Source organism: Acomys russatus, chromosome 14 (genome assembly GCF_903995435.1).
Source record: "Acomys russatus chromosome 14, mAcoRus1.1, whole genome shotgun sequence".
NCBI lineage: Eukaryota > Metazoa > Chordata > Mammalia > Rodentia > Muridae > Acomys > Acomys russatus.
The window spans coordinates 39396721-39422126 of record NC_067150.1 but is presented as its reverse complement, the minus strand read 5'-3'; the positions used below and the strand labels follow the sequence as shown (position 1 = coordinate 39422126).

Genomic DNA, 25406 nt, shown 5'->3' with positions numbered 1-25406 from the left:
TAAAATGTCTCCAGAAAGTCAATGTGAACCCTAGGAGGCAGCTGCTGGGGCTTGGGTGCTAGAGATTGGAACATGGAAGAACACCAAGTGAAAAATATTCAGTGTATCAAGGTGTCCTGGGATGAATGGCCGGACTCACAGTCCAAAGGGATCTTGGACACTTGCCAGGTAACAGACCCTCAAAGGGGCAAAGTCACTTTTGCAAGAGATTCTTTCCTCCCTTAGAGTGAACACCTGGAATGCTGGTCTGGGAAGGCGTGGCCTAAGGAAGCCCTGCACATTGACTTGGTATGCTACAGCCATGCACTATCCTAACTTGCCAGACCAGAAGAAACTCCAAGGCTCTCAGTCAAGCCACATCAAACTGACACCCACTGGACACCAGGATGAGGAGGGAGGACATATAAAAAAGAGGTAGTGCATATAAGTGCTCATCTTGGAAAAGAGAGTGACTCCTTCTGATTCCTGCAATCTCCCAGGCAACAAGAGGTCAATGCAGTCACATGATCAGCAGGTACCCATCAGAGGAGGGAAGATGACAGGGCATTCCATAGCGTGGCCCACAGAGACATTTTGAAACTTGGTGCATGTATTTCCTTTGTGTGGATTAAGATAAACTTTAGGCCTGGGCATGATCCAGGCCATAATACTTACCATCTCACCGGCTGTGGCCAAGGAGAAGCTACTGGTAGGTTCGTTAGTAGCCAGGCTGCCATTTTCCTAGTGTTTTTGCTTTGAGCAGCGATGCTTCAAAGAATGTTCCCTCACGCTAAGGTCAAACCATCTGATCCGTTAACAGCTCAGACGTTAATGTTCTTCCTAGGTCCTTAAGACTCAAGAGTATAGTATTGAGTGTCTCTGGAGTTCCAAAGTGAAGGAACAGCTAAGCTCAGAGGGCTTACTGGGAACAGCTAGGCTTCTTTTTGTTTATACCAAAAAGACAATACACATTCAGGACATTTCAATGGCAATGAAGGTACCATACCTGTGATGATGGTAAGGATGGTGGTGGTGGTGGTGGTGGTGGTGGTAGTGGTGGTGGTTGTTGTGGGAGGAGGGATAGTTGTGGGGGGATCTGGATAAAGAAAAAAGGAAAATCAAACCCACAATGCTGAACACAACAATGAGCAGTAATGACAAACAGAGGCATGGAGACACTGAGGTGTTTGTTGAATGGCTTCCCAAGTCCCTTCTCCTCAGAAACGTACGGCTGAAACTACACACACCTAAAGCTTTAGTGGGAAGAACTAGGAAAAGAAGAGCAGCTTTCTTGTGCATGAAGCGAATTAGAAATGAAATGAGAAATAGAAAAGTGGGGGGGGGGGGAATCTAAATACGATACCCCCAGCTCTGCCAGATCTTAAAGGCAGGGTTAAGTCACCTGGATGCCAAGAAAGCACAATGGCTGTCCCTTCCTTTCTAGTTCACAGATGGGAGGAAAGAGAAGGAGCTGGTTGCTGCATTTAAAGGGCTTGTATCAGTCAAGGATGAACGTGGCACTGCACACATGCTCCCTGCAAATGCTAACTTCATTATTCTCCATCAATACATCCCAGCAGGAAGGAAAACCACTTCTGTATCCATAATAAGTACAAAGAAGAGAGAATGTCACCACGGACTGAGTACCAAGTTTCAGGCAAGTGAGATTTTACTGAGATGTTATTTTTTAAAAGTCAATAAAATTTTATACCTTATAAATATTAATAAGTTGCCTTTGCTCATGTTAAAAGCTTGACCTAAGTGGACCACAATGATAAAAATGAAAGACCGTTTGCCATCTTATAAGCAAGAGAGCTAAATATAAATGAGGTTTGACCCTCAAAACCAGGAGGCTGATAGGAACCTCTGTCTGGTACTGGAGACATCGCATCTTCCATCATCTCAAAAAATTATTTGGGGATAAGGAAAGGGCAAGAAAAAAAATCTAAGCCCAGATGATCAAACTGAATATGTTAAATTGTCAGCAAGACTTTGAACTAAGCAATCATTCTGCTATAACAGAGCATAAGACGATTTGAAGGCTTTTGATTTTAAATTTTATCTAAAGCACGTCAAGTTTTTCTCCCTGACACATCTGGTGTCCTTTTATCTTCAAGTGAGCTCTCGGATTGTCTAATTAATACATCAAAACTTTAATTATATATTGCACCTTTACTGGGTTTGGCACAACTTCCTGGAAGTTGATAGATGACTCTTTTGGTGCTTGGCTGCACAGTCTGCATAAAATGATGCCTATTGCTGATCAATAATCAAAGGTGTTCATTTTCTTCACAACTTCGTCTCTCACAACGATACTTGCATGAGCTCGATAAGGAAGAATCAACAACAAACGGCTCTGTTTTATGACAGACTTCTCCTTGAAGATGCAGAAACAAGCAAATTAAACTGTTGTTTAACGCAGCCTCCGATGAGCCAAAAAAGGGCTCCGTGCAAAAAAATCTCATTCTAAGAAGTTGAAATGATGAAATTTAAATTTTAAATTACCTTTTTTAAAAAGAACAGGATAAGAAATGACTGAGCATCATGTCAGCCTTGCCCTTTGGTGTGGTTTTCGGAAGCCACAGGTATTTTCGTGACCGGGCAACTTATTTGAACACATTTACACCAACGACAGCTGCCAACTCAGAGACAAATGAGCTGAGTGCCCTGAGACCCTAGCCAGCACTAGAGACACCGTCTCCTTCTGCGACAAGTAGACCATGTCCAGAGAGTGCCTCCTGCCCATCCAGGGGACAAATAATGTGGCTGCTCTGTTTGTTTCAATTACCGTATTGCCACTGAACAGCAATACTGCTCCTTGGAAGACTTGCCCTGCTATGCTCTAATGCTATTTCCAAACTCATTTCTAAATACAATGGCATAAAGCATGTGATGTGTGCAACACGGTAAGAATGAGTGCGAATGTGGTGTGAAGACGTGATTACGAACCAAAAGGCAGATGAGATGGACAAGGGGATAGGGGTCAGAAAGAGGTCACAGCTCTGCTCATTGTGTAAAGAACGGCACACGTTCGGTGCTCTCCATCACTGCTAGGCAAATCTTGTTCTTCACATCTGGTTCAGGAAACCTTGCATGAATCAGATTCCATTATCGGGTGAAACATCCTTGCCGAGGTCACTTTCAGTAAGCAGGGCAGCACAAGGCCACTATTTCAGAAGCTCATCAGAGTGCTCACCCAGCATGCCAGAGGCCCTGGAATCAACACGCAGCATTACGACAAGCCGACACAGAAAGACAAAGAGCTGAAGCTAGTGAGCTGTGCTTGCCACATGGACGCTGAAAGAATAAGCCTGGCTGGGACTTGGGTTCTAATCAGCCAGATGCTTCAAGCAGAGAAGTTACTTTCAAGGCTTGGCTAGCTCAATTGATAAGGCTCCTGCCCCTGGATCTGAGAAGTTACTTTCAGAGAATTAAATATCTTAAAAGTGTATTAATGTTTGGTTCACAGAGTACTTCAAAAATTGCTGTAGTATCACAGTATGTCACAGCTTTGGAAAGACTATCTGCTTATCCCTGCCCACACTGTTAGACTGTTTTGATACTAGACTAGCAATGCTTTGGTTTAGCATGCTAGCCTGCCATGCCAATTCTGCTGCTAGCAGGCACCAAGAGACAGAATCCCGAGGAGGCTGGCTGGATCAGGGGTACACTTGTATACAGGTATGCTTGTCTAAGTAACTGAGTTTCAGCAATGCTTGATTTTCAAAGGTGTTGGGGGCTGATTGCAAAAGGCTGATCTCACTTTGAAGGGACTTGGTCTCTTAAAAAGCTGTGAGAGTAAGAGGCATTGCAAATACCAACTTTGCAGTGGGCTTTGGGATCACATGTTGGTGGCCTTACGGCAATCTGGGGACCATGTGAACTAGGCCACACTGTCTGATTTTTCTAACCTTCATTTGCATCATATGTCAAATGGGATGAAAAATAAGCACAGATCATGGTGTTACAGTGGACATTAGATGATGAGAGCATGTTGTAAAATTGTCAATGCCGAAAACAGCATGAAGGGAGCACTCAACATATGTTGGTTATAAGCTAGCTTTCCAAACTGTGCAAATGAGTTTGCCCGTCAAGACCTCAAAATTGTTTTCTCATCTTGAGATGTAGGAATAGTAAGTACTGTAAGCTGGACTGTTTTTCCAGATAATTTAGACACCTGAGTGCATCACAGACTGGGAGAGGGCAGACAAAGTCTGAAAGAAGAGCTGTGCTGACGTCTATAAACCTGGGCTCCAAGGTCAGAGGAACTCCCATCAAGCTTAGACCTTCAGGCGGAAGGGGTGTGTACAAAAGCAGAGAGGGATACATCCTCCATCCCTGCCCAATAGTGCAGCAGAGCAGTTCTGCAAACCGCCAGCTGAGACTGGGTGTTCTTTCTCACCTACAGAGCAGAGAAGGAAATTTGTGCACTTCCTTAACAACTAAGGAGAACAGTACCTATGTATGGACCACTAATGAGACTGGGAATATTGCAAAGATAGAATATCTAGATGCTTACAAATACAGGGATTTGACAGGGCCTTTTTAAATTTTTATTTATTTATTTATTTTTTGTTTTTTTGAGACAGGGTTTCTCTGTGTATCCTTGGCTATCCTAGACTCACTCTGTAGACCAGGCTGGCCTCGAACTTACAGTGATCCAGTCTTTCAATTTCGCATTATGGTAAGGCAGTGGTTCTCAACTTGTGGGTCATGATACCCTGTGCATGAGATATTTGTAATACAATTTGCAACAGTAGCAAAATTACAGTTATACAATAACAACAAAATAATTTTGTGGTTGGGAGGTGTTGCCACAACATGAGAAACTGTAATAAGTGGTCATAGTGTTAGGAAGGTTTTGAACCACAGTGCTAAGTGGGGGAGAGGGGGTGACCTCAATTATAGGCTAAGGCTTACAATTTCATATCCATATAGGTATGGTTCTCTGTCCAAAGATACCTCTGCTTTCTTCCTTTATAAGGAGGATGCCCAGGATCTGAGACAGTACAATGTAAATATTATTTCATATGTATAATTTATGTGTTTGTGCCTATATTCCCACACATGTAACTTAACTTGGATTGCTTACACAGCTAACACGAAGGCAGAAACGTGGCCCTCATATTCAAATATTTATAACATTAGGACTTTGCCTTTGCTTCTGGTTACTCATTATATGTTGGGCTAGTGCATGACTTTTTCTTGGTATAAAATGAAGAGACTTCAATTGGACAGAAGAGATTTAATTTGATATTATAAGACTATAAAGGGAGTGTGCTTCTCAACTAAATAGAGCATATTCACAATACATTAAGTCAACAGCAAGATGTAAGTGCGAAATGCGTGGCACCATAGCTGTTCAAGGCATACATATATGCTGAACTGAAAATGTGATTCATGATAACATGTTTTAATAACCCTGCAGAAAGATATTAAGAAAACATGACATATTTTTAAAAGGTGGCATTTGTGTCTAAAAAAGAACGTGCAGGTAGCCTCTGCCACTACCAAGAATCTTATAATTATTCGGAGTGTTTATTGGCTTGCAAAGTCTTCTGGATTTAATAGCTTCATGTTGAAAATAAGATAGCTCTGCTCATCAAAGCAGGAGGAAGGATATCCCAGGCATCATAGGGAAAAAAAACCACTGGGAATAAACTTTCTGAGCTGAATGCCACTAACTGGTAAGGTTGAAGTTTTCAGACTTCTAACATAACATCCAGGGCCTGTGCCCGAGGACAGCCTTCCTACTCAGCATGACCAGAGACTGAGATCTTGTGGGAAACCCCTACCATCAGAGGGAAAGAAGAACAGTTACTGTTGGCCCGGGTGGGGACCACTGGGGTCCACCTCAGGCCAGGCTTCTTTCAGTTCCTGAAGGACAGCAACTGGGTTTTTGGTTTTCAACTTGACCAAAGGCTTTTGGGGGTAAAGCCCAGGCAGTGGCTCCATGCAGAGGAGAGAGCAGGCGAGGCTTTCTCTTCTCACATACCGTACACATACAGCATGTAGTCCGAATGAGCTTTCCCCACGATGTTGGAAGCCTCGCAGCGGTAAGTACCGTTATCTGTTTTGTTTAGGTTATTGATGAACAGGTTTGGTCCAGACAGTACGGCATGTTGAGGCATTTCGTCATCGACTCTCACCCAAGATACCATCACAGGCCTGCAGAGGGAAGGCAAGAAGGACAGGTCACAGGGTCATTCCCCACTAAAGTATCTGTATCCAATTTCTCACCCAGGCAGCACAAAAAACCCATGCAGGGTTATGCAATTAACTGGGCCCACTCCAGTTAAGACTATGCAACTGCCAAACATATGTTTGCAATACAGTTTTTAAAGACATGGTCAGCTTTCAAAGCTTGATATAAGTAGGAATCTTATAACTTCCAATTCATATTCGGCATGCCAGCAGATAAGCCACCGTGCCCAACTCACATGCCCTGCTGTGTGGTTTTCACACCAGTCCAGGCTGGGCAGAACTCACCCATTGTTAATCATCTCGTTAATTAGAGGGGGGCAGAAAAAAAAAAGGCAAGGCCTTGGCTAGTGGTGCATGCATCAACCCAAAGGTTACTAACACACCAAATGTTTGCATGCTCAGAAGGCACATGTGAGTTTTAAGTAGACTTTGACACCAGGATAGCCCTTTCCGTCTCCTCCCACCCCTCTGGTGGGCACTACATATGCCAGCTCTCATGCTAGGTCATATCCTCAGCTCTCTTTTATTACAGTTTGCTCTCAAGGTTGCCCCAGCTGGTCTAGAACTTGGTATGTAGACCAGACTACCATCGAAATGGCAGTGAATCTCCTGACCCTCCTTCGAGAGCTTGAACAGAGCTTTAGTCTGATCTGTTTGGAAAAAATCCTTTGATTCTGAAAAGATTTGATCACTCCTTCTCCATTCAGCCTGACTCTCCCAAACGGAGATGCCATGACAGTGGCCCTGTCCCCCTCCTCCATCTTGCCCTGGACAGTAGCTGGCCCTCTGTATTGGCTCCTCTAAGGGCATATATAGTCCGACCTTCCCTATGAGTGCATTTGGTTCTTGCATTAATGACAAAAGAACACATCTGAAAGGGGATTCTTTGGGTCCAACAAGGGAACTTGCTTATCAAGTAACAAGTATCAGTGACTTAAAATACCACATATATCTTAAGCTAGTCATTAAGGACAAAACAATTTGGCAAGATGCTCCAGAGAGAAGAGTGCATACACACCAAGCGTGCTTCACTCACTGAACTTGAACTGTGTTCTTCAAGGTGCCTCTTTCATCCCTATAAAACCAAGGGCAAATCTAGCATGTCTGAAAATTGTCTTTTTTGTGGTGTGTGTGATTCAAGAGACAGAAACCAGCACGTGGTGAGCGCAAGTACTTACCCCAACTTAAATCCTTCGTTCCTAATTTTTATTTGACAGAAAGGATGCTACTGGCTGGAACACATAAGTAATTTTCTCTCAGTCCCTAGTACTACCTCTAGGAGCAGTGACACAGGCAGAGACGCGGGTATAAATGACGAATGGATATTCAAGTTAGGCCTGTCAAGTAGCATTCCAATGTTCAAATGGGATGTGAAGTCACAATTTTCTTTAATTACACATGGGTTTGTCATCAGAATGTGGTAAATTATTTAAAAGTTAGTGCTGCATATGCCCTCCTTGTAGGCAGTGGAAATGGGACTGCCTGGCAACCAGACCTCACGCCCTGCTGCTTGACAACTGAAACAATCAGTGGGGGTAAGCACTGAGAATATCCACAACATTTAATGGGAAGCTAAATTACCATTTTTATTGTATACAATTTCTTGAGAAAATAAATAGGTAATATGCAAGGAGGGATAGCTGCAGAGTAATGCCTGCTTGCTCACAAGACCGCATGCCCTTTCCAATTTGAGACGAACAAACAAATACCCTCTCTGGCAAAAATGTCCTGAAGGAAACATGTAATTTAATGTCCCTGTGGCACATGCAATCAAACACGGTATCTTCTTTTGGAGAAAAAAAAAATACAGAAACAAAATATCGGTTAGCAAGCCAAACAGCATAAATGCAACCGATGTGGTTGAATATAGATGCTGTAAAAAGTCAGCGGCCTCTGGGAAGGGCTTTCCCTTCGTCCATGGGATTGCTTGGGAGACAAGAGAAGCTTCTAATTAGGGCATAAATCAGCTTATAAAAGGAAAGATCTGAATTTTTTGAAAGACTTAAAAGAGAAAAAGAACACATGGTCAATGATAGATCAAATAACCCACCAACACCAGAAAAATAAGATAAAATAAAATTTAAAAAAGCAAAACGGTGGTTCTGTGTGCTCCACCTTCCTCCGAAGGTTATCTTAAAAACTCTCCCTCCTCAGGCAGAGAGAAGGCTCTAGCCGTTGGATAAAGGAGAGTGGAAGTGGCCAAAGGGACTAGCCATAACCAGGCTCCCCTCTGACAGTACACTCTTCTCTTGGCTGGCGCAGACTGAACGTTCTCTGAGGATCTGGAGGGAACCTCTGTTAAGATGCTTTGAAGTCTTTACATGAAAATCATGAAGATGCTGCTTACCTGAACTGTGAGGGGAAAGGACATCATTCCACAGGGACAGCAGAGGGAGCTCACTGCTGCTTTTCCAGTTAGGTACCACTAAAAGGTTGATGAACCTTAATCCCAACTTGACCTGTCCTTCTACTTAATGAGTCTGTGAATTGAGATTTTTTTTTTTCCTCCCTTAAAAACTGCTAAAACATTCTGTTTTACTAGAAAGATGAAAGGCTCTCTTCTCTAAATAGAGCATGAGATATTTGCAGTAGCACAGCCTAAAGGCTTGTTTGCCATGTTAGTGGTACTCTGAGCTGCTCTTCTGACTCACGTTGGGGAGTATTGTGCACGACTAAACAGAGCTTCTCCATCACTCTCCTCAGCAACAGGAGGATCTGTCAGCCCTCCATTCCTCCTCAGCATAACAGTCACATTCTCCTACAGGAGAGTCCTGAATCTCTCCTCACAAACAGAGCTGCTTTTCATCCCAGTATAGCACTTTCCTTGGAAGTCAATTCTTTTGTCTCCATCTGGCCCTAACTCTGTACCTCAGAGTTTAGAGAACCATCTTCCAGCAGTGGCAAGAATACTTCTGTTAGCAGACATTCTACTGCATTGAGGGTATGCTGACATTTTAAATGATTCTTATTTGTATGTATGCATGTGTGTCTTTGTATGTATGCATGTGTATGTGGGCACCCGTGGATGCCAGAAGAGGGTGTTGGCTCCCCTGGAGCTGGCAGGATATGGCTGTTGTGAGCCACCGGATGTGGTGCTGGGAAGCAAATTTAGATCTTCTACACTAACAGTAAGGGCTCTTTACTGCTGAGCCATCTTTCCAGCCCCAGTATGTTGAAATTTTATGTAAGAGAAAACAGTCCTGCCCAGTCAGTTAATGACAATAAAACAGAATTCACTAGAAATTTAGTTTTATCTGACATTTCTCTCTCAATCCTGACCATTAAGAATCACAGATTAAAAAAAAAAAAAAAAAATCAGATACTTATTCCCTATCATTGAACATTCTTCATTTTCTGAAAAATCACCCATCTTTTTTACAGCAGGAGACAGGTGACAGGCCAATGAGTTGTGCATGCACATCTTCATGTTGTGACATTTACCGCTCACGACCCTCTGCCAACCCTGGCCTTCAGAACTTACTGGGGCTTCCCGATGGCTTCACAAGTTAACTCAAGTGCATCCCCTTCCCGGGTTAGGCCTTGTAGAGGGTATGTCATCTGGATATGCACTTGCGGCTTATCTGTGTGACAAGACAAAGTGTGATGTTTAGCAAAAGAAAGCATCAAGCAGATCAGACCCACATAGTGCCACAACCCCCACACCACCAGGGCTTACTCTCTCCCCATTCGTGTGCTTTCAGCAGCATCCTTCTAATTAGTTAGTAATCCTGGCATTTGTTCAAATTAAATTGACTGATAACTCTAAGGAGTGAACCTTGAATAGATGAGAGACTCATAAGCCAACTGTGCCACATCAAACAATTCCTGTGAAATACATTTTGTTACGTCGAAGTTTATCTCTAAACTCAGACAAGCTAAGGGAAACTCATTTGCCCTCATGCTGAGGTGAAGCTGCAGATATCTGTGGCGCTCAAAATTGATACATTTTATCATATATCACAGATTACCATGTGACAATGTGTTTTGATGCCGCATATTAATAAGTTATCTCTTCTATGCTCTTGCATAGAAGAATTCCACCCAAAGAGCTTTATGAAGAAAATGTCCAGAGGAGATGGGTGGCCCCAAATGAAACCATCCTGCCATAAACATAGAGGAAAGGAAATTGAGGTTCACACAGAGCCTACGATCTGAGGAACCATTACCCACAGTGGAATAAGCAAGAGTTTTTTTTTTTTTTTTTTTTTTAATTTATTTATCTGCAGAAGAGGGCATCAGATCACATTGTAGATGGTTATGAGCCACCGTGTGGTTGCTGGGAATTGAACTCAGGACCTCTGGAAGAGCAGTCAGTGCTCTTAACCTCTGAGCCATCTCTCCAGCCCAAGCAAGAGTTTTAAAGATGACAACTTTGGGACCCATAGAATGATGTCGCCAGCTGAAGGTCTCAGAGACAATGCAACACAAGATAGCCCTGTGGAAGAGAGTAGGGTAGAGTTCTGATTCTGAAGTACATTTCTCAATGGCACTCCATAATTAAAGCTGAGTATAGCTTTCTAGTACAATCGTGCATTCAGGAAAGTGACATGAGTTATTTTTATTTGGCTTAAAACTGTGATTGCTAGTGAGATGGTGTGTGGGTATCAGAGATGAATGATGGGGGGTTCAGGGAATAGGGAGGGAAGCAGGAGTAGTTAGAATCAACACAAAGACATTTATAAATAGAACCCGAGTGGAATCAGATATTTTCCAACACTTCTCATTTAATTCTGTGGCTCTGTAAATGTATATTTTTGGAAATGGACCCAAGAGTAATAAGTGTGAGAGGGCAAGACATCAGTTGGCTGAAAGGTCAAAACAATTACCATAGTTTTACCTTCCCACACAAGCACATCACCCAAACAACAGCCCCTTGGCCTTTTACAAGTAGTGGTGAGCTCATTAGCATTCTTCCTATGGAATAGGAGAGAAGACAGAAATATGGCTAGGCTCTGCCAATTTCACCCCGCAAGCAGCTATGGCCGCCGCACAGGGAAGTCATCACCTGGGACAGCTGTTGCCAGATGAAGTTTTAGTCTTGATCCCATCACATACTTTTTGCTATGTCACTAAGAACCCAGGATATTAAGGTCCTTTTAAGGGAGCCCCATTGAACACCCACCAGGGTGCACTGCCCACTGGGAGTTGGTAGCACTTTCTGAGGAATGACGTCACTTGTCAGAGGACATAAAGGTGACAAGAGCTCCAGATGGCCACTGCAAATAACACAGTCCCTTTCTTGGACTTTAGTAGCAAAGTAAAATGAGGAGGATCCTGATAAATGTTATTAGAGAAAGGCAGAAATATTTGCATAGGATAAATAGGGTGACCTTGGACTAGCACTGGCTCCTGGTTGAAGCAAGGGCTCCTGGGTACCCACTTTTAGATCCTTCTTAGACTAAATGGAACCTCGAAGTGTACTGCATATCTGTTATATATGTCACTATTTTTAGTGAAACAAGCTCTTCTGCCTGACATATAGATATTTGATGAAATCTGTTGCTTTTTTTCTTTTAAAGGACAAACAGAAACAGATGTGAGGTCATGACACACAGATAACAAAAGACCTGTCTAATAATTCACACTGAGAAACCAAACAGCATCCAAGAACTCTTGCTTAGGGGACTTCTGACAGCGACACAGAGACCCAAATCTAGGCAACATCTTAACGTCTGTTACAGGTTAGTTTTCATGCACTGTAGACTTCAGCCTATTCATTAAGGAGAACAGAACGGCTGATGGTCTGCACTTGCTACTGGTGCTTGCCAAAGCATGTCTCCCGGTCTGCACTCGCTGGTTTCTGCCTACTGGCGTGTGTGCTTGCTGTTCTTTCTTTCTGGTCTGTAGTTGCTGGTCTATGCTTGGTGGTCTGTGTGCAATTTTCTATTGTTTCTCTCCTCTGAGTAATTTATAAGCAAACAGGAAGAGTGTAGTTTTAGGACAGCACGTTCAGGCCCTCCCCTGTTCAACCTCCGTTAATAATAAGAGAGTGTGGCCAAGTCTAACCCACCCTGCTGCTATAGTTCCACTGAGTCTGTTTTAGCTAAACATTTTTTAAAACATGTTCCCAATGAGCTGTTTACCAGCTGTCAATCATACACATAAATCTGGAATAATAAGTGAAGGACTCACCATACCTAAAATCTGTATTTTAAGCCACAGAAACTACACTTCCCAGTTTTGAGAACTGATTTTCTCAACTTATGGTTCAGGTCCCTGGAGAAGCTTCTACCATATTATGTACAGACACAGCTGCCACAGTTACCTTAATGGCTAGCAGAAAAAAGCACACATCAACATTGCTTGTATTACATAGCAAAGGGTCCCTTTCCATTGACACATGCAGTATTTATGGGTGTATTATGTGGCCATGGACAGCTGAACTATCTTCATACCCTATAAACAAAACAGAAGGCCTGAGCTCTAAGATATGTCCCCCAGGCAACAGGAAACTTAAAGGCAAATTTCTTCCCCTTTGCCGTAACTGAGGCCCTTAAGAACCTTCAACGTGTGGGACAGAAACATGGGACCTCAGTGATGGCGCAAGAAGCCAGGGGCTCTAAAGGGCCCCAGAAAAGACTCTGGCTACTATAGGAATATGCTGAGGTATCAAACTATCCAGATGGCTAATTGAAGAGCCAGAGCTCATCATTTATATTTTAATTATATTCATAAATCAAATGTTATAACTCACCAAATCTTTTCTGAAACAGAACCAGACTCCAAGATTTATCTTTAAGTAACGAGGTAGCGCCTAGTATATTTTCTGGGGGATCATTTTACGCCTTGGTTGGTGTCATCAGGCACAAGGCTAAAAGCCAGATGACACTTTCTACCCAAGTGCAATAACTGTCCGGCAACATATCGCTCAGAATGGCTTAATGTCATTATAAAATGGAACTGCTATATAAAAATAAGAAAAACAGTTAGGCCTGTGCACTTAAGGAGCATTACACTCATAGAGATGGCATCAGCAACAGCCAATCAATTAGGTGGAAAGATCTGAGGTTTTCATAATACACTGTAATTTTTTTTAAACCCTCTAAAATACACTTAGCAAGACCGCTGCAACAGACAAAATTTGTTCATTAGTCAAAGTTGCACAGAGGGTTAAATACCAGGAGGCCATAGGGCATACTATAGTAGCAACCAATTAAAAAATAATAATTTTAGGAAGACTTTCTGATTTGCTGAGACATTCCTTAAATGTACTTTCCTCTGTCTATAAAGGGGGAATATAAAAGGAAACTCTTAAAGAGGTCTGAATGGCTTGCTGGCAGATGACGATTGATTTCATGCCAGCCTGACCTTGCACTACGCTCTGTGATCGTCTTAGAAGATGAAACTCAAGATTCTCTAACCTGTATGTCAATTTCCTATGCAAATGAAGACACGCAGGCTCCTCTCTGAAGCCCGACCTTAGCACGCCAGGGCTGCAACTTCACTGCCCCACCTCGACTTCTGACTAGGATGCTATCTTACCCATGTGGCAGAAAGCAGAAGAACCGAGGCCAGAGGGAGGGTCCTGATACCCCAGCAGGAGATCTATTATGTCGGGGGCATCTACAACTTTCTTTTTCTGAAAAGTTCTCAATCAGGGCATGCCGACATCAAATGTTCTTTGACATGGCTACTACAACCAAGCCCAAGGGCTCTGCGTGAAAATCTCTCCCTATAACTATGAGGCTTGAGTGCAAATCTCTCTAAGTTCCTTGCTTAATATTCATTTTCATGTTCCAAAACACACTGGGTGTGGGATTTGCTGCCTGGGGATCAAGGGCTCACCATTCAAGCCTTCCCCGGCCCCCACCCCCAGCCTCCCTTGGAGCAGCACCAAAATGCTGCTACCAAAGTGGCTGGGAGAGGGTCAGTCCCCGTGCACTCGAGCTTGGAGGAAGTGGTGAGTGAAGAGTTTGTCAATCATGAAGGATTACTGCGCTTTGGAGTAGAACAACAATGCAAAGATTAACCCGAGATTTGGTTCGTATTAGAAGCTGTTTGAGCTCAAAGCAAAAATCAGCCCCTACAACACAGATGTCTAACCTGCTGGGGGAAGACAGTTTTGTAATGAGAAGAGGGCAGTGTAGGGCACACAAGGAGACAGGTCTACAGAGCTCCACGAGGGAAAAAAGGACAGCCTGTAAAGTGCTTGCTTTTCTATTGTCCTAAGACATTAGTGACTAATTTTCCCAGCTGGTTGTTTGCTCTCAAGGTAAAAGGACCTCCTACATTTTTGCTATGAATTGTAGCACTTAAAATTATACTCCATACCTATAATCCCAGCAGATGGGAGGCTGAGGCAGGAGGATTTCCGTGAGTAGGAGTCAGCCTGGGTTACAGAGTTAGTTCTAGAAAAGCCTGGGTTATTGAGTGCGACATCCTCCTCAAAACAAACAAAAAGGGAAAGGAAAAAAAAAAAAAAAAAGGAACAGATTAAAAACAATCAATTACACATTTTGAGGAGGGATGGGTGATCATAGGAGATTAAGAGGGGGACAGAACAATCCTGCTAGGGACACCAGACAATGCCACTTCCTCTTGTAGAATGCATTAGGCATTTTATGGATGTTAAAATTGGCACTCATTGAACAGGATTGAGTTTTATCCCATGCCCTTGAGAAACATAGTTCCACTAACAGGGCCCATACTCACAGGATGCTTCCCCATAGCTTTGAAGACACCTTCAGAATCAGAAGCAAGTGCTACTGAGGAGTGCTGCTCTGTGAAAAAAGAGGGGTTTTGCTTTGCTTGGCTTTTAATACACTGTATATACGTGTCTGCCTGTATGAATGTTATGTACCACGCATGTGCGCCTAGTGCCAGCAAAAAGGTGATGGACCTCCTGGAGCTGGAGTTACAGATAGTTGTGAACTGTGGGTACAGGGAAGCAAACTCAGATCTTCTGGAAGAGCAGTCACTGCTTTTAACCACCACGCCACCTCTCCAGCCATCTTGTCTTGTTTTTAAACCCAAGGCAATTATGAAAGTGCCAGGGCTCGGTGCATAGGAGCCATCTGACAGTGTATTTGTATTAGAAGTGAGTAAAGCAGGATGGAAAGCAGAAAGTCAGGAAGCATTAGGTCATCGCTTCTGTCCTAGCTCTACCACAGACTAAAATAATGGTAATGAACACTCGGGTCTATTGTAGGCCTCAAAATATGATACGTCTGTGGGTCGGTCGTCTGTTTGTTTTGAAGGTCAAGCCAACTCCCCGGATTTGAGGATCAGCCCAGGAACTCTGACTGATGAACCTGCATTTCATGGCACTCTCCCCTGGCTTTCCTGGTATCTCTGGGGACAGCATAAAGGATTTTGTTTGACTATACTTTTTAAATTTTAGAGGCCAGTGTTACAATCATTTAACCTTCCACAGAATCAGAGTCTGACCCTGAGCTAAAATTCATTAAGCAGAGTGTACATTAGAAGTCTAGCTTCGCTGTGTAAGTACTGGATCTCCACAGCAAAGCAGAGGCATCTTTTATCAGCACAACTCAGCGACAGCAGCACTGGCTTACCTGTGGGGCAGAGCTCCAGAAGGCAAAGGCCTCTCTCACCAAGAAGCATTCTCACCTTGCCCTGGCCTGCCTGCCTTGGTCCTGTGGGCTGTATCACCCATAGTACACAGGGAACTTCAGGAACTGGGAGCTGCACCTGCTCTGGATTTACCCAGATAGCTAGGTGACAAACTATGCTTCAAGCAGGGGGCTCTTTGCCTCGATTATTTCTCACAAGGTCTAATAATCACTGAAATAACATTTCTGGAACCCCACTCATTGATACATGCATTGGGTTCTGTTGGACACAGTGCCTAGAGACGGGAGAGCAACAGGCCCACTCTGAAAGCATAGCTCTTCTCACTCCAAGACTACAACCTGGGAGCAGAATTACCCTGGGAGCGTGGGGAGGAGCCCAACAGCTGCTATGGGAAGTTTTATCCCCCAGTCCAAACAGGAGAGATTTCCCACTTTCCAGGCTTTTCATCCTCCATCACCTCAGGGCTCTATCGATATCACAGAAACATTCGTTTTGTCACAGATAAAGACCAGATTTTGATCATCTCAATGCCCAATTCTTCTCCCGTTGAGGGAAGGGGGAATGGTGTGTGTGTGTGTGAGTGTGTGTGTGTGTGTATTTGTGAACCACCTACCACCCTCTAGATCTTGGATGGATGAGAATATAGATTTATAAAATATCTGGCCACATCCAGTCAATAAAACTCATTTTGGGGCCTGTGCCCGCGTACACGATTAACTGTCAGGTGATAATCTGGGCAGGGGAGGTGCTCGGACACCAGTTTCTGGAGGCGTTGCTGTGTGTTCTCCTTCCACACTCAGCTCTTAATTTGTTTCTCTCTCTCTTTATAAAAATGAACAAGATGAGGATGTCTTGCAAAATAAGAATGAGAGTGTGACGGGAGAGATGAAAGGCACGCAGCAGTAGTTCCAGCTCATGCTCCCCTGGTCCGTGGCAAGGCTTTCCTTCCTTCTGCAGGGCACGCTATGATGGTCACAGCTTCCCTTCGAATTCCCAGCTTATGCCACTATGTGCTGCCACCTTGACTATTTAGACAGCTTTCTTTTAGCAGGCAGACAGTGAACTGGTCTCATTTAAACAGGCTGTTATTTGACAGGAGTGCCTTCCTTCAGCTCTGAAGCCGCACTAAGCGTGCTTACAACTGTATCACACTCTGCTCTAATCAACCACAGGGCAAATCTGGGTACCACACTTATAAGGCATTTGCAAGATGGGGGAAAAAAAAAAGAAACACAGAAAGACATTAGGGTCATACAGCTCAGCATATTTGAAAGGCACAACTGTTTTCTGTGTAACATCTAAGAAAGCAGAGTTCTGACTTCTACCTTGGTAACATAATTATTTTATGTTTTAAACATTTAGCTGCATGCTGCTGTACCCTTGCTGGGTCTCAGAATGAAAGCTAGAAAACTAAGAGCCCTACTGTATGTTCTTCATTCCCAGCAATGTTCCTATGAGAAAACCTTATTAATGAGCTTGCAAACGAGCACCCAACAGGGAAATGTCACAAACAAGAGCGGCTAATGCCCCAGAAAATCAAATAACTGAACACTTGGCTGAGTGTGGTGCCTTTCATATTTATAATAAAAAAGAGGAGGGGGAGCTTGAATTCACTGATTCTGGAGGGGTCAACACCTTGCTGAACAAAACAACTCATTTATTTATGTTCAGAAATCTCCAGATGATAAATTACATTGATGTTAATCACTTCAATGCATACTACACAATTAATATCTGTACTCACCAAAATTTAAGGGTTATTAAAAGTATGACAGCATACACATCTGGCTGATTTTTCACATAATTGGGCACAACAATTTCTCCTGGTACCACAAATAGAGGTGCTAACAAACAAACACTACAAAATGCTGGTTCACTAATTAGGACTTGTATCCACAAGACAAAAGTAATGACCAGCTGTAGCTCAAACCTTGTCTACTATGCAACATAGGGGCACTCCATCTTAAGGGGGAGAAGTACGCCCCTTCCTTTCTTTTTATTGCTCCTCCCTCTGTCACCCTTCAAGTAGGATACTCGATGGCACAGAGTGAAGGAGATTTCATTTCTCCTTTGTGAAACACGACCTAACTTGTCCGGTACTCCACCACCAGTCATTTAGCCCTGCTTATGTCCTGGTTGGCATTCATTTATCACAGATGGGGCAGGGCAGGGAGATGGGCCCATAAACCTTTATTGTTCCAAACTGGCCAAGATGAAAGCAACTGAAGATACTAACAATGCTCAGATCTATCTGCCTTTCAGGTCCTATCAACTCAAGGTAGAATGTGAAAGCTGGGGAGGGCTCAGTATATCCTGGTGGCTAGCTGCTGATCCCTGATGATAGCCTGAAGAATCCTTCTTAGCTTACAAAGGAGAAGGCAGTAGAAAGAACAATGGTGTGTGTGTGTGTGTGTGTGTGTGTGTGTGTGTGTGTGTGTGTGTGTGTGTATATATATATATATATATATATATATATATTAAAAATCAGATGAAAACACATAATGAATAAAATCCATAATTTTAAAGCTTTCAACACACAGATCATAGTTAGGTTAAAGTAATGAAAGGGCATAAGGAAAATAGGTCTTATCAGTGAAGAAATTAGCAAAACTCTAATGGGTAAATGAACTCCTTATATTGACACCAAAATGTGGTGATGGATTTAACTCACTTTCCCAGGTCTAGGACACCAAAGAAGTTTTTAGGGGTTAGTAACTCCATAAAGGTGATAACTTCAGGGATTTGAGTCAATTTAAAAAGGGGGAGGGGGAAGAAGTGTACTGTTATTTCTCATGGGTGTCCACAATCATCCAGCGTTTACACAGACTGTTCTAAGATCACTATCCTTTCCCTTAGGATCATCAAGGCACAGTGATGCCTGTCTGTAGAGAAAGAGCTGCTGTGAGGGGAGGGAGCTCAGCTACCACCACTGGTTATCAGCGAAGACTCAGGGCCTAATGCTCTTGAGTGGCAGGCTTGGGGACAAGAGTCTTTTAATAGCAAATAGGTATTGGTGTCCCAGAGACACAAGTTGGTTGGGTTGATGCAGAGAATCCCAACTGTGTTAGAAGATGCTGAAGACTTCCTGGCTGACTTCACACAAGGGTCAGCACAGCTCTGGGAATGGAACACTATACATAGACTGAAGAGCCAGGTGACTTTCTTAAGTTCTAAGAATCTTAATTAAGATTGCAAACCAGGGACCTCGTCAGTTGAAGAATGGATAAAGAAACTGTGGTACATTTACATGATGGAATACTACTCAGCTATTAAAAACAAGGAAATCTCGAAATTTGTGGGCAAATGGATGGAACTAGAAATGATCATAATGAGTGAGTTAACCCAGAAGCACAAAGACTCACATTGTATATGCTCACTTATAATTTATAACTAGCCCAAAAAGGATGTCCCATGAAAGGTCTTCACTTACCAGGAGATTGAGAAAGATGTGAGGACACCCTACTGGAATTCTAGGTAAGAGAAATATAGGATATGGGGGGAAATAGATGGATAGAAGGATCCAGAGGGCCCTAGAAACCTACAAGAAGAACAATGTAACAGGTGGATCAGGGCCCAGGGGTGTCTGCTCAAACTATTGCACTAACCAAGGACAATACAAGTAGTAAACACCTACTCTGATGTAGCCAACGGACAGGACATTCATCGCAGTTATAGGGAGAACAGGGACTAACTCTGAGATAAACTCTGGTGTCCCATATTTGATGACCTGCCCTTAGTGGGGACCCCTGGAGGCACTCAAAGAAAGAATAGGAGGGCTACCAAGATGACACTTGATAGCCTATGACCATATAGTGGGGAAGGAGGACCCCCTCAGTAATGGAACTAGGGAGGGGAATAGAGTGGGAGTGGGAGGGAGGGAGGAACGGGAGGATACAAGTGATGGGAGAACAACTGACTTGTAATCTGAATAAATTAATTAATAAAAAAATATTGCAAACCAGATCCTTAATTCTCTTTGTGAATTATATAAAGGTCTGTAATTCACAACCCTCCCTTATACAAGATGATTTTTTTACCTACACATATTTTTTTTAAAAAAGCATCAAGAATATATTGTTTATAACTTTAGTTGAGGAAAGAACAGAGCCCACTACAAACGGCTGCTATGGTAAAGGTTTGAAATGAACATTAGCTGCAGACTCATTGTTTGAAGGTGTTACAGTGACTCTCCTGAAGGGAGGAGCCCACAGTACTTTGTTAGATTGGAGCCAAATGGATTCGGATACAGAGCTGGATTCATTTTCTTGGAAGGACAAATCCCTCTTGAATCTCCAGAAGATGAAAACAAGGCTAGGAATCATTATCACATTTTCCAGGGGTAGGAGGTACACTGCTTGAAATGCTCTGCGTTTGGCAGTGGATGTAATTTTGTAGGTAGGAGGGGCTATACGCTATTTAAAAGATACTCCAGGAAACTACTTAAAGGGTTTAGGGGTGGAAACTGGGTGGAGGATATCCACTCAGGACTCACGAAGGAGCTGATGTATTATTAAAGCTAATGGGCCCTACAAGGAACGCTAATGGATATTAAGTTTGCTTAAATGAATTACATATTAACAAAGTCACAAGAAATCTAGTATCTGCCAATTTAGATAATATCTGATCATTTCTGTTTTCCCATTATAGGGACATTACACCACAATAGTTTTAGTGATATGAAAATTATAAGCATGATGCTCATAATGAAGCCATATAATGAAGTAGAGGAAATGAATTAACAAGAAAAACCTGCATTCTCTAATGTAAATCGAGCCATGCTCACAGGGCAAGAAGAGGTTGGGACAAGATGGTCTCTTATAAGCAAGTTTATAATTTCCCCTACAATCTTGTTCTACTTGGATGATTTAAACACAAAATAAGGAGGTTATCAGCTGAAAAATGGCTTCCAAAGGCAAATTCAAACCCAAAGAACCCATGAATATGGCCGAATTTGAAAAAAGAATCTCTGCACTTGTAATCCTAAGGATTTCAAGATGAGGCCACTCTGGATTATCTGGGTGGGCCCTAAACTTGGGGGTAAGTGTGTCCCTATATGACACACAAAGAGGCCTCCTGAGTGATGGGCATGGGCTATGAAGCCCTAATCCAGGTATCACCTAAGACCATCAGAAAACACAGATACTTATATTATGATTTGTAACAGTAGCAAAATTGCAGTCATGAAGTAACAACAAAAATAAGTTTTATGGCTAGGGGGTGGGTCCCCAGAACATGAGGAACTGTATTAAAGGGTCACAGTGTCAAGAAGGTTGAGAGCCCCAATCCCTTGGGGAAGTCTCAGAGCACTTGTCCCGTAAAAACCATGGAGGACACTTTCTAAGGCGTTTGGAGGAAAGGTGGTCCAAATAAGAGCTGAATTTTGGTCCTTTGGCACCTAGAATCCTGAGTAGATTTCCGTGGTTCTTAGGAAAGGTCTGCGGCGCCTTCAATTGTGAAGGTGCCCTAAAGCAGAACCCAAGAATTCCCAGAGCTGGTCATGCATTTCCTCCATCAGATCCCTAGTTACTGCTCTCCACCTAAGTCCTTGCAACACCATGCACTACACACTTTCCGCCGTATCCAGAAACTTCCAGAGGCCAAACTATAGAAGAAATCTTTTGATGAAAATTGAGAGAAGATGTCAACTTGGTCACAACCTTGGTTAGAGTATGGCTCCAGACAGAAAGAAGGTTTCCCCTCCCCCCTGCAGCAGAAGGGGCCCAGAAAAGAAGCCACAGAGAATCTCCTCTTTAACGTACAGGGGATGGTTAGGCACAGTCTCACTCACCACAACGGAGCATTATGGATGAAGTTCAGCTTTTAACTCTTGTTCTAACTAAAGCTAAACAGAAGATGCAGTTTAGAACAGGACGTTGGTATGAAATGGCAATAAAAATATAAATATCCAGTGTTTATGATGAATTAGAGGGAAGGGGAAGCACCTCAGGCTTAGCTGGCTGGGGAATGGTGACAGTCAACCCTGAATGAAGTTGATTTTAAGTCATGCCGAAGCAGACTGGCACTATTTGAGCTTCATGTCTGAGTTAGACACACTCTCTCTTCACATTCTCACTGGCACGCGGTCAGTAGCATTTCAGTAAAATGATTTTTCGATTATTTTTTTTTTTCTACCAAGATGATAAAGGGAAATCCATCTACACCGTATAAAATGTATACACGCTTCCAACGAATGAGTGCTGGGGAGCCTCAAGGCAAGCACGTGCCTCAAAACAAGATAGATGCTTGGCTACTCACACTGCACTTCCAGATAGCGCTGGGTCTGCAGGTTTCCCGTGACGGCAGGGTGCTCCACCTGGCAGATCACTGGGAGCCCATCGTCGTCCTTGTGCACCTTTAACAGGAGCTGGCTCGTCACAGTGTACATGTCCGACCACTCCTCCACCTCCGATTTGCCTATGGGAGACAAAAATGTATCACGATCCTTTCCCTTCTCCCACCCGTCAGCAGTGGGTAACACGATGGCAGTGACATGGGTCACGGCCGTCAGTGGCTGAAGACACCATAGAATGGCTATTTCTTTCTTTTCAGGCTAGTATAACAGCACTTCTGACATATTCCAAAGCCGGGTGGTGGTGGCGCACGCCTTTAATCCCAGCACTTGGCGGATTGCTGTGAGTTCGAGGCCAGCCTGGTCTACAAAAGTGAGTCCAGGACAGTCAAGGCTACACAGTGAAACCCTGTCTCAAAAAAAAAAAAAAAAAAAAAAAAAAAAAAAAAAAAAAAAAAAAAAAAAAAGACAAAAACAAAAACGAACAAACAGATATATTCCAAAACTAAACCATACACACATGATTTTTATTCAAATATATTATGTATGTTTCTTCTGTCTTGGAACATCCTGTCAAATATCTACCAGGCTGTCATGCCACTGAAAAATTCCAGGGCACAGTCTAAATCCTGTAAGTAATTCCATCAGCAGTAGGGATACAAACAACCCCCTTTGCCTACCCCCATCATCAACAATTAAGAGGGAGAGCAACTAAATGGATTTACATAATTGAAATTGTAATTGAAATGTTTAAACTCTGAGACTTCTGGAAGATCACAAGCAATGCAGTGGCAGTGGGCTAGAGCAAAGTGAGATATAGGGCTTTGGGCCAGATGGGAGGCACATCCAAGAAGACACAGAGGGGGAGGGAGGGGGCTTCCGGAGGGAATGAATAGGCCTAGGCAGTCCCTTCCTCAACTTGAGAAGCACGCACGCCCAGAAGCATGGCATGCCAGTAACTTTCTTTGAATGTTTTGTACTTATTGGTCCACATTTAATGGCTCAGTGCCTTTAGACAGAGAAGCAGAGGAGAAATGAGAAACTCCTTCCTTCTAAGACCATACTGAGGAAGAAGGAGTTTAAGATACAACAAGCTTTTGGAGACTTGCTGCTCTCTACAGAGCTCCCCTTTCCTGGACCTAGAATCCCCTATCACCTTTGTGAAAGGGCTGCCTTCTTCCTCACACTGTTTGTTTATTTAATGAGCGTACATACAGTTCCAGTGCTTATTCAATGCTTAGTAAATATTCATTCATATCCTTTTCATAATAATAGAATATTATTATTGCTCCCATTTCAGAGGACACTGAGGCACATGGCTAAGAATTTCAGTTAAATAGAGGTGAGCTCCAGAGTACTTTGTTCAGGCACTATTTTCAGGGAAACCTAGAAAGAAAGGGCGTCAAACACTGACAGCTGTGAGAGACAGGATAAGCAATAGAAAACAGTCAAACAGGAACAGGGCTATAAGAGCTGCCTGTAGTGTCACCCCAAAGTCAGAGTTTGCAGAAGAATAGGAGAGGGCTTGGGCAGCAGAACTACAGGTTCACCAGCAAAGTCATCCCCATAAATTCATAATTAACATATGTCTGCAATGCAACCACTCTTGCAGGAAAGCACATACCAACAGCTAACGGGGTGACGCATGTTAGAATGATTTGGAATTTTTAAAAATGCACACTATGAAAATGCATGGTTCTGAACCACAAAACAGAGGACAAAAGCAGTGGAAATAGAGGAACAGACAGAGACAGCCTCAGACTACTACATATCCCTAGCAAAGCTCTTCCTGGTCTAAGGAGATCAAGGTTACAGGTTTGGTTCACCAACTCTCAAACCACAGAGGGAGGGTATGAATGAAAAAAACGAAAGTCGTCCTGTTCTGGCCTCAGATGTTTTTACTAACTGATTAGAAACTGCATCTGACTGAATACTTTCGTTTCAGGGGCATTCGTTTGTATTTTTCACAAAGGCCTACTTGCTAATGTCCAGTGCCAACTAACTGCTTCAAGACTATGCAGTCCGCTCATACCTTTGAGTTCCTTGTTCCCTTTGAACCATCTGATGGTCGTGGCTGGCTTGCTGGCCATGGCAGTGCAGTTGACTTCAATCTCCTCCCCTTCAACTGCAGTGTCTTTCTGGATATCGATCATCAAGTTACGTGGAGGAACTACAAAGCAAACACAGGTGCTTTATAAACAGGGGACCCTTTTGTGGGCAGACTTTCCTGCTCACCGGGAATCAGCATTACTGTTATCAACAAAGGCAGACAAGGGACCCTGCTGATGGCATCACATCTGGATGGCAAAACAAACTGCCAGGAGGGGAAGAGCTGGCTAAACAACGCCATGTAAAGTAGACACACATAATCAGCTAACTCCAAACACCTCTCCTAAATGTCTCCTATTTAGTGAACCAGGGACTACTAATGAGGGTTAATAATCTAGACACTGGTCACTAAAATGGATAAGGAAATAGGTATAAAATCAAGGGGGTACACACTATTGAAACTAATGTCCTTACCTGGAAGCCCCTGAAAGCAATAATTCTCCTTGAACTCAACCCTTGGATTTCAATCTTCATAGGACAGACTTCAAAGTCTATCAACAAAGATGAAAAGCTCGTGGTCCCTTAGAAGAACGACTCACCACAAACACCTTCAGAAAAAGTATGCCTCAAACCAGATCCACTGAGCGGGAGACTGACAGAAGTCAGGACACACTTCTGTCATCCTCCACTGGGGCTTGGGTGATATACGAAATTCCAGGGATGAGCAGACATTTACCATACTCTGAATGCCAATGCTCAGATCTCAGAAACCAAAGGTGAAAGAGATCCTTTAAGTGCTTGAAAGACACTCAGATATCAGAATTGAAACACTTTTCTATAGGCATATTAAACATCTCTGTAATAAAATAGTCAAAACAAAAGACTTGAGGGCTGACATACTGAGTAACAATCAAGAGTGTGCATGACAGTACTAATGATGTCAATGGGAGTTATCTTTTATATATATATATATGTGAATATATGACACTGAGTTGAAGGTGAAACCTCAGTTCAGTCCTACCTCATGACTGCGCCTGCTGAAATAAAAATCAGTAAGAATTCAGAATTCAGTAGTGTGAGTCTAAGGATATGAGCCCTGGCCACTATGAATAAGCAAAGACAGGGTGAGACTTATGATTAATAAGTTTCTGAACCCAGAAGAGAAACAAGAAATTAAATATGTATAAACATGCAGTCCTGACCATCAAGTTGAATAATACATCCCTGATACTGCTTCAATAAATTATGGGATTAAACCATGTTATTTGGGATTTCCAACTGTTCCAATCCAATGTGAAAATTCTGTCCACAGGAAGACTTTATACTGAATTAGAGTGATTGAAAATTCTTA

General features: G+C 42.9%; 1 protein-coding gene across 6 annotated transcripts in view; it reads right to left on the bottom strand.

The window, feature by feature from the left end:
* Window positions 1-25406, bottom strand: part of Cadm1 (cell adhesion molecule 1) — a 319949-nt gene that overhangs the window by 30288 nt on the left and 264255 nt on the right. For 3 of the 6 annotated variants that reach the window (XM_051156359.1, XM_051156360.1, XM_051156361.1), the window contains exons 4-8: window positions 24039-24176; window positions 21973-22131; window positions 9665-9764; window positions 5975-6147; window positions 986-1075 (exon numbers count right to left, since the gene is read on the bottom strand). In XM_051156359.1, coding sequence (XP_051012316.1) covers window positions 986-1075; window positions 5975-6147; window positions 9665-9764; window positions 21973-22131; window positions 24039-24176 — 660 coding nt within the window. The remainder of the gene's footprint in view (window positions 1-985; window positions 1076-5974; window positions 6148-9664; window positions 9765-21972; window positions 22132-24038; window positions 24177-25406) is intronic. The other 3 variants (XM_051156362.1, XM_051156363.1, XM_051156364.1) reach the window with 1 other exon arrangement.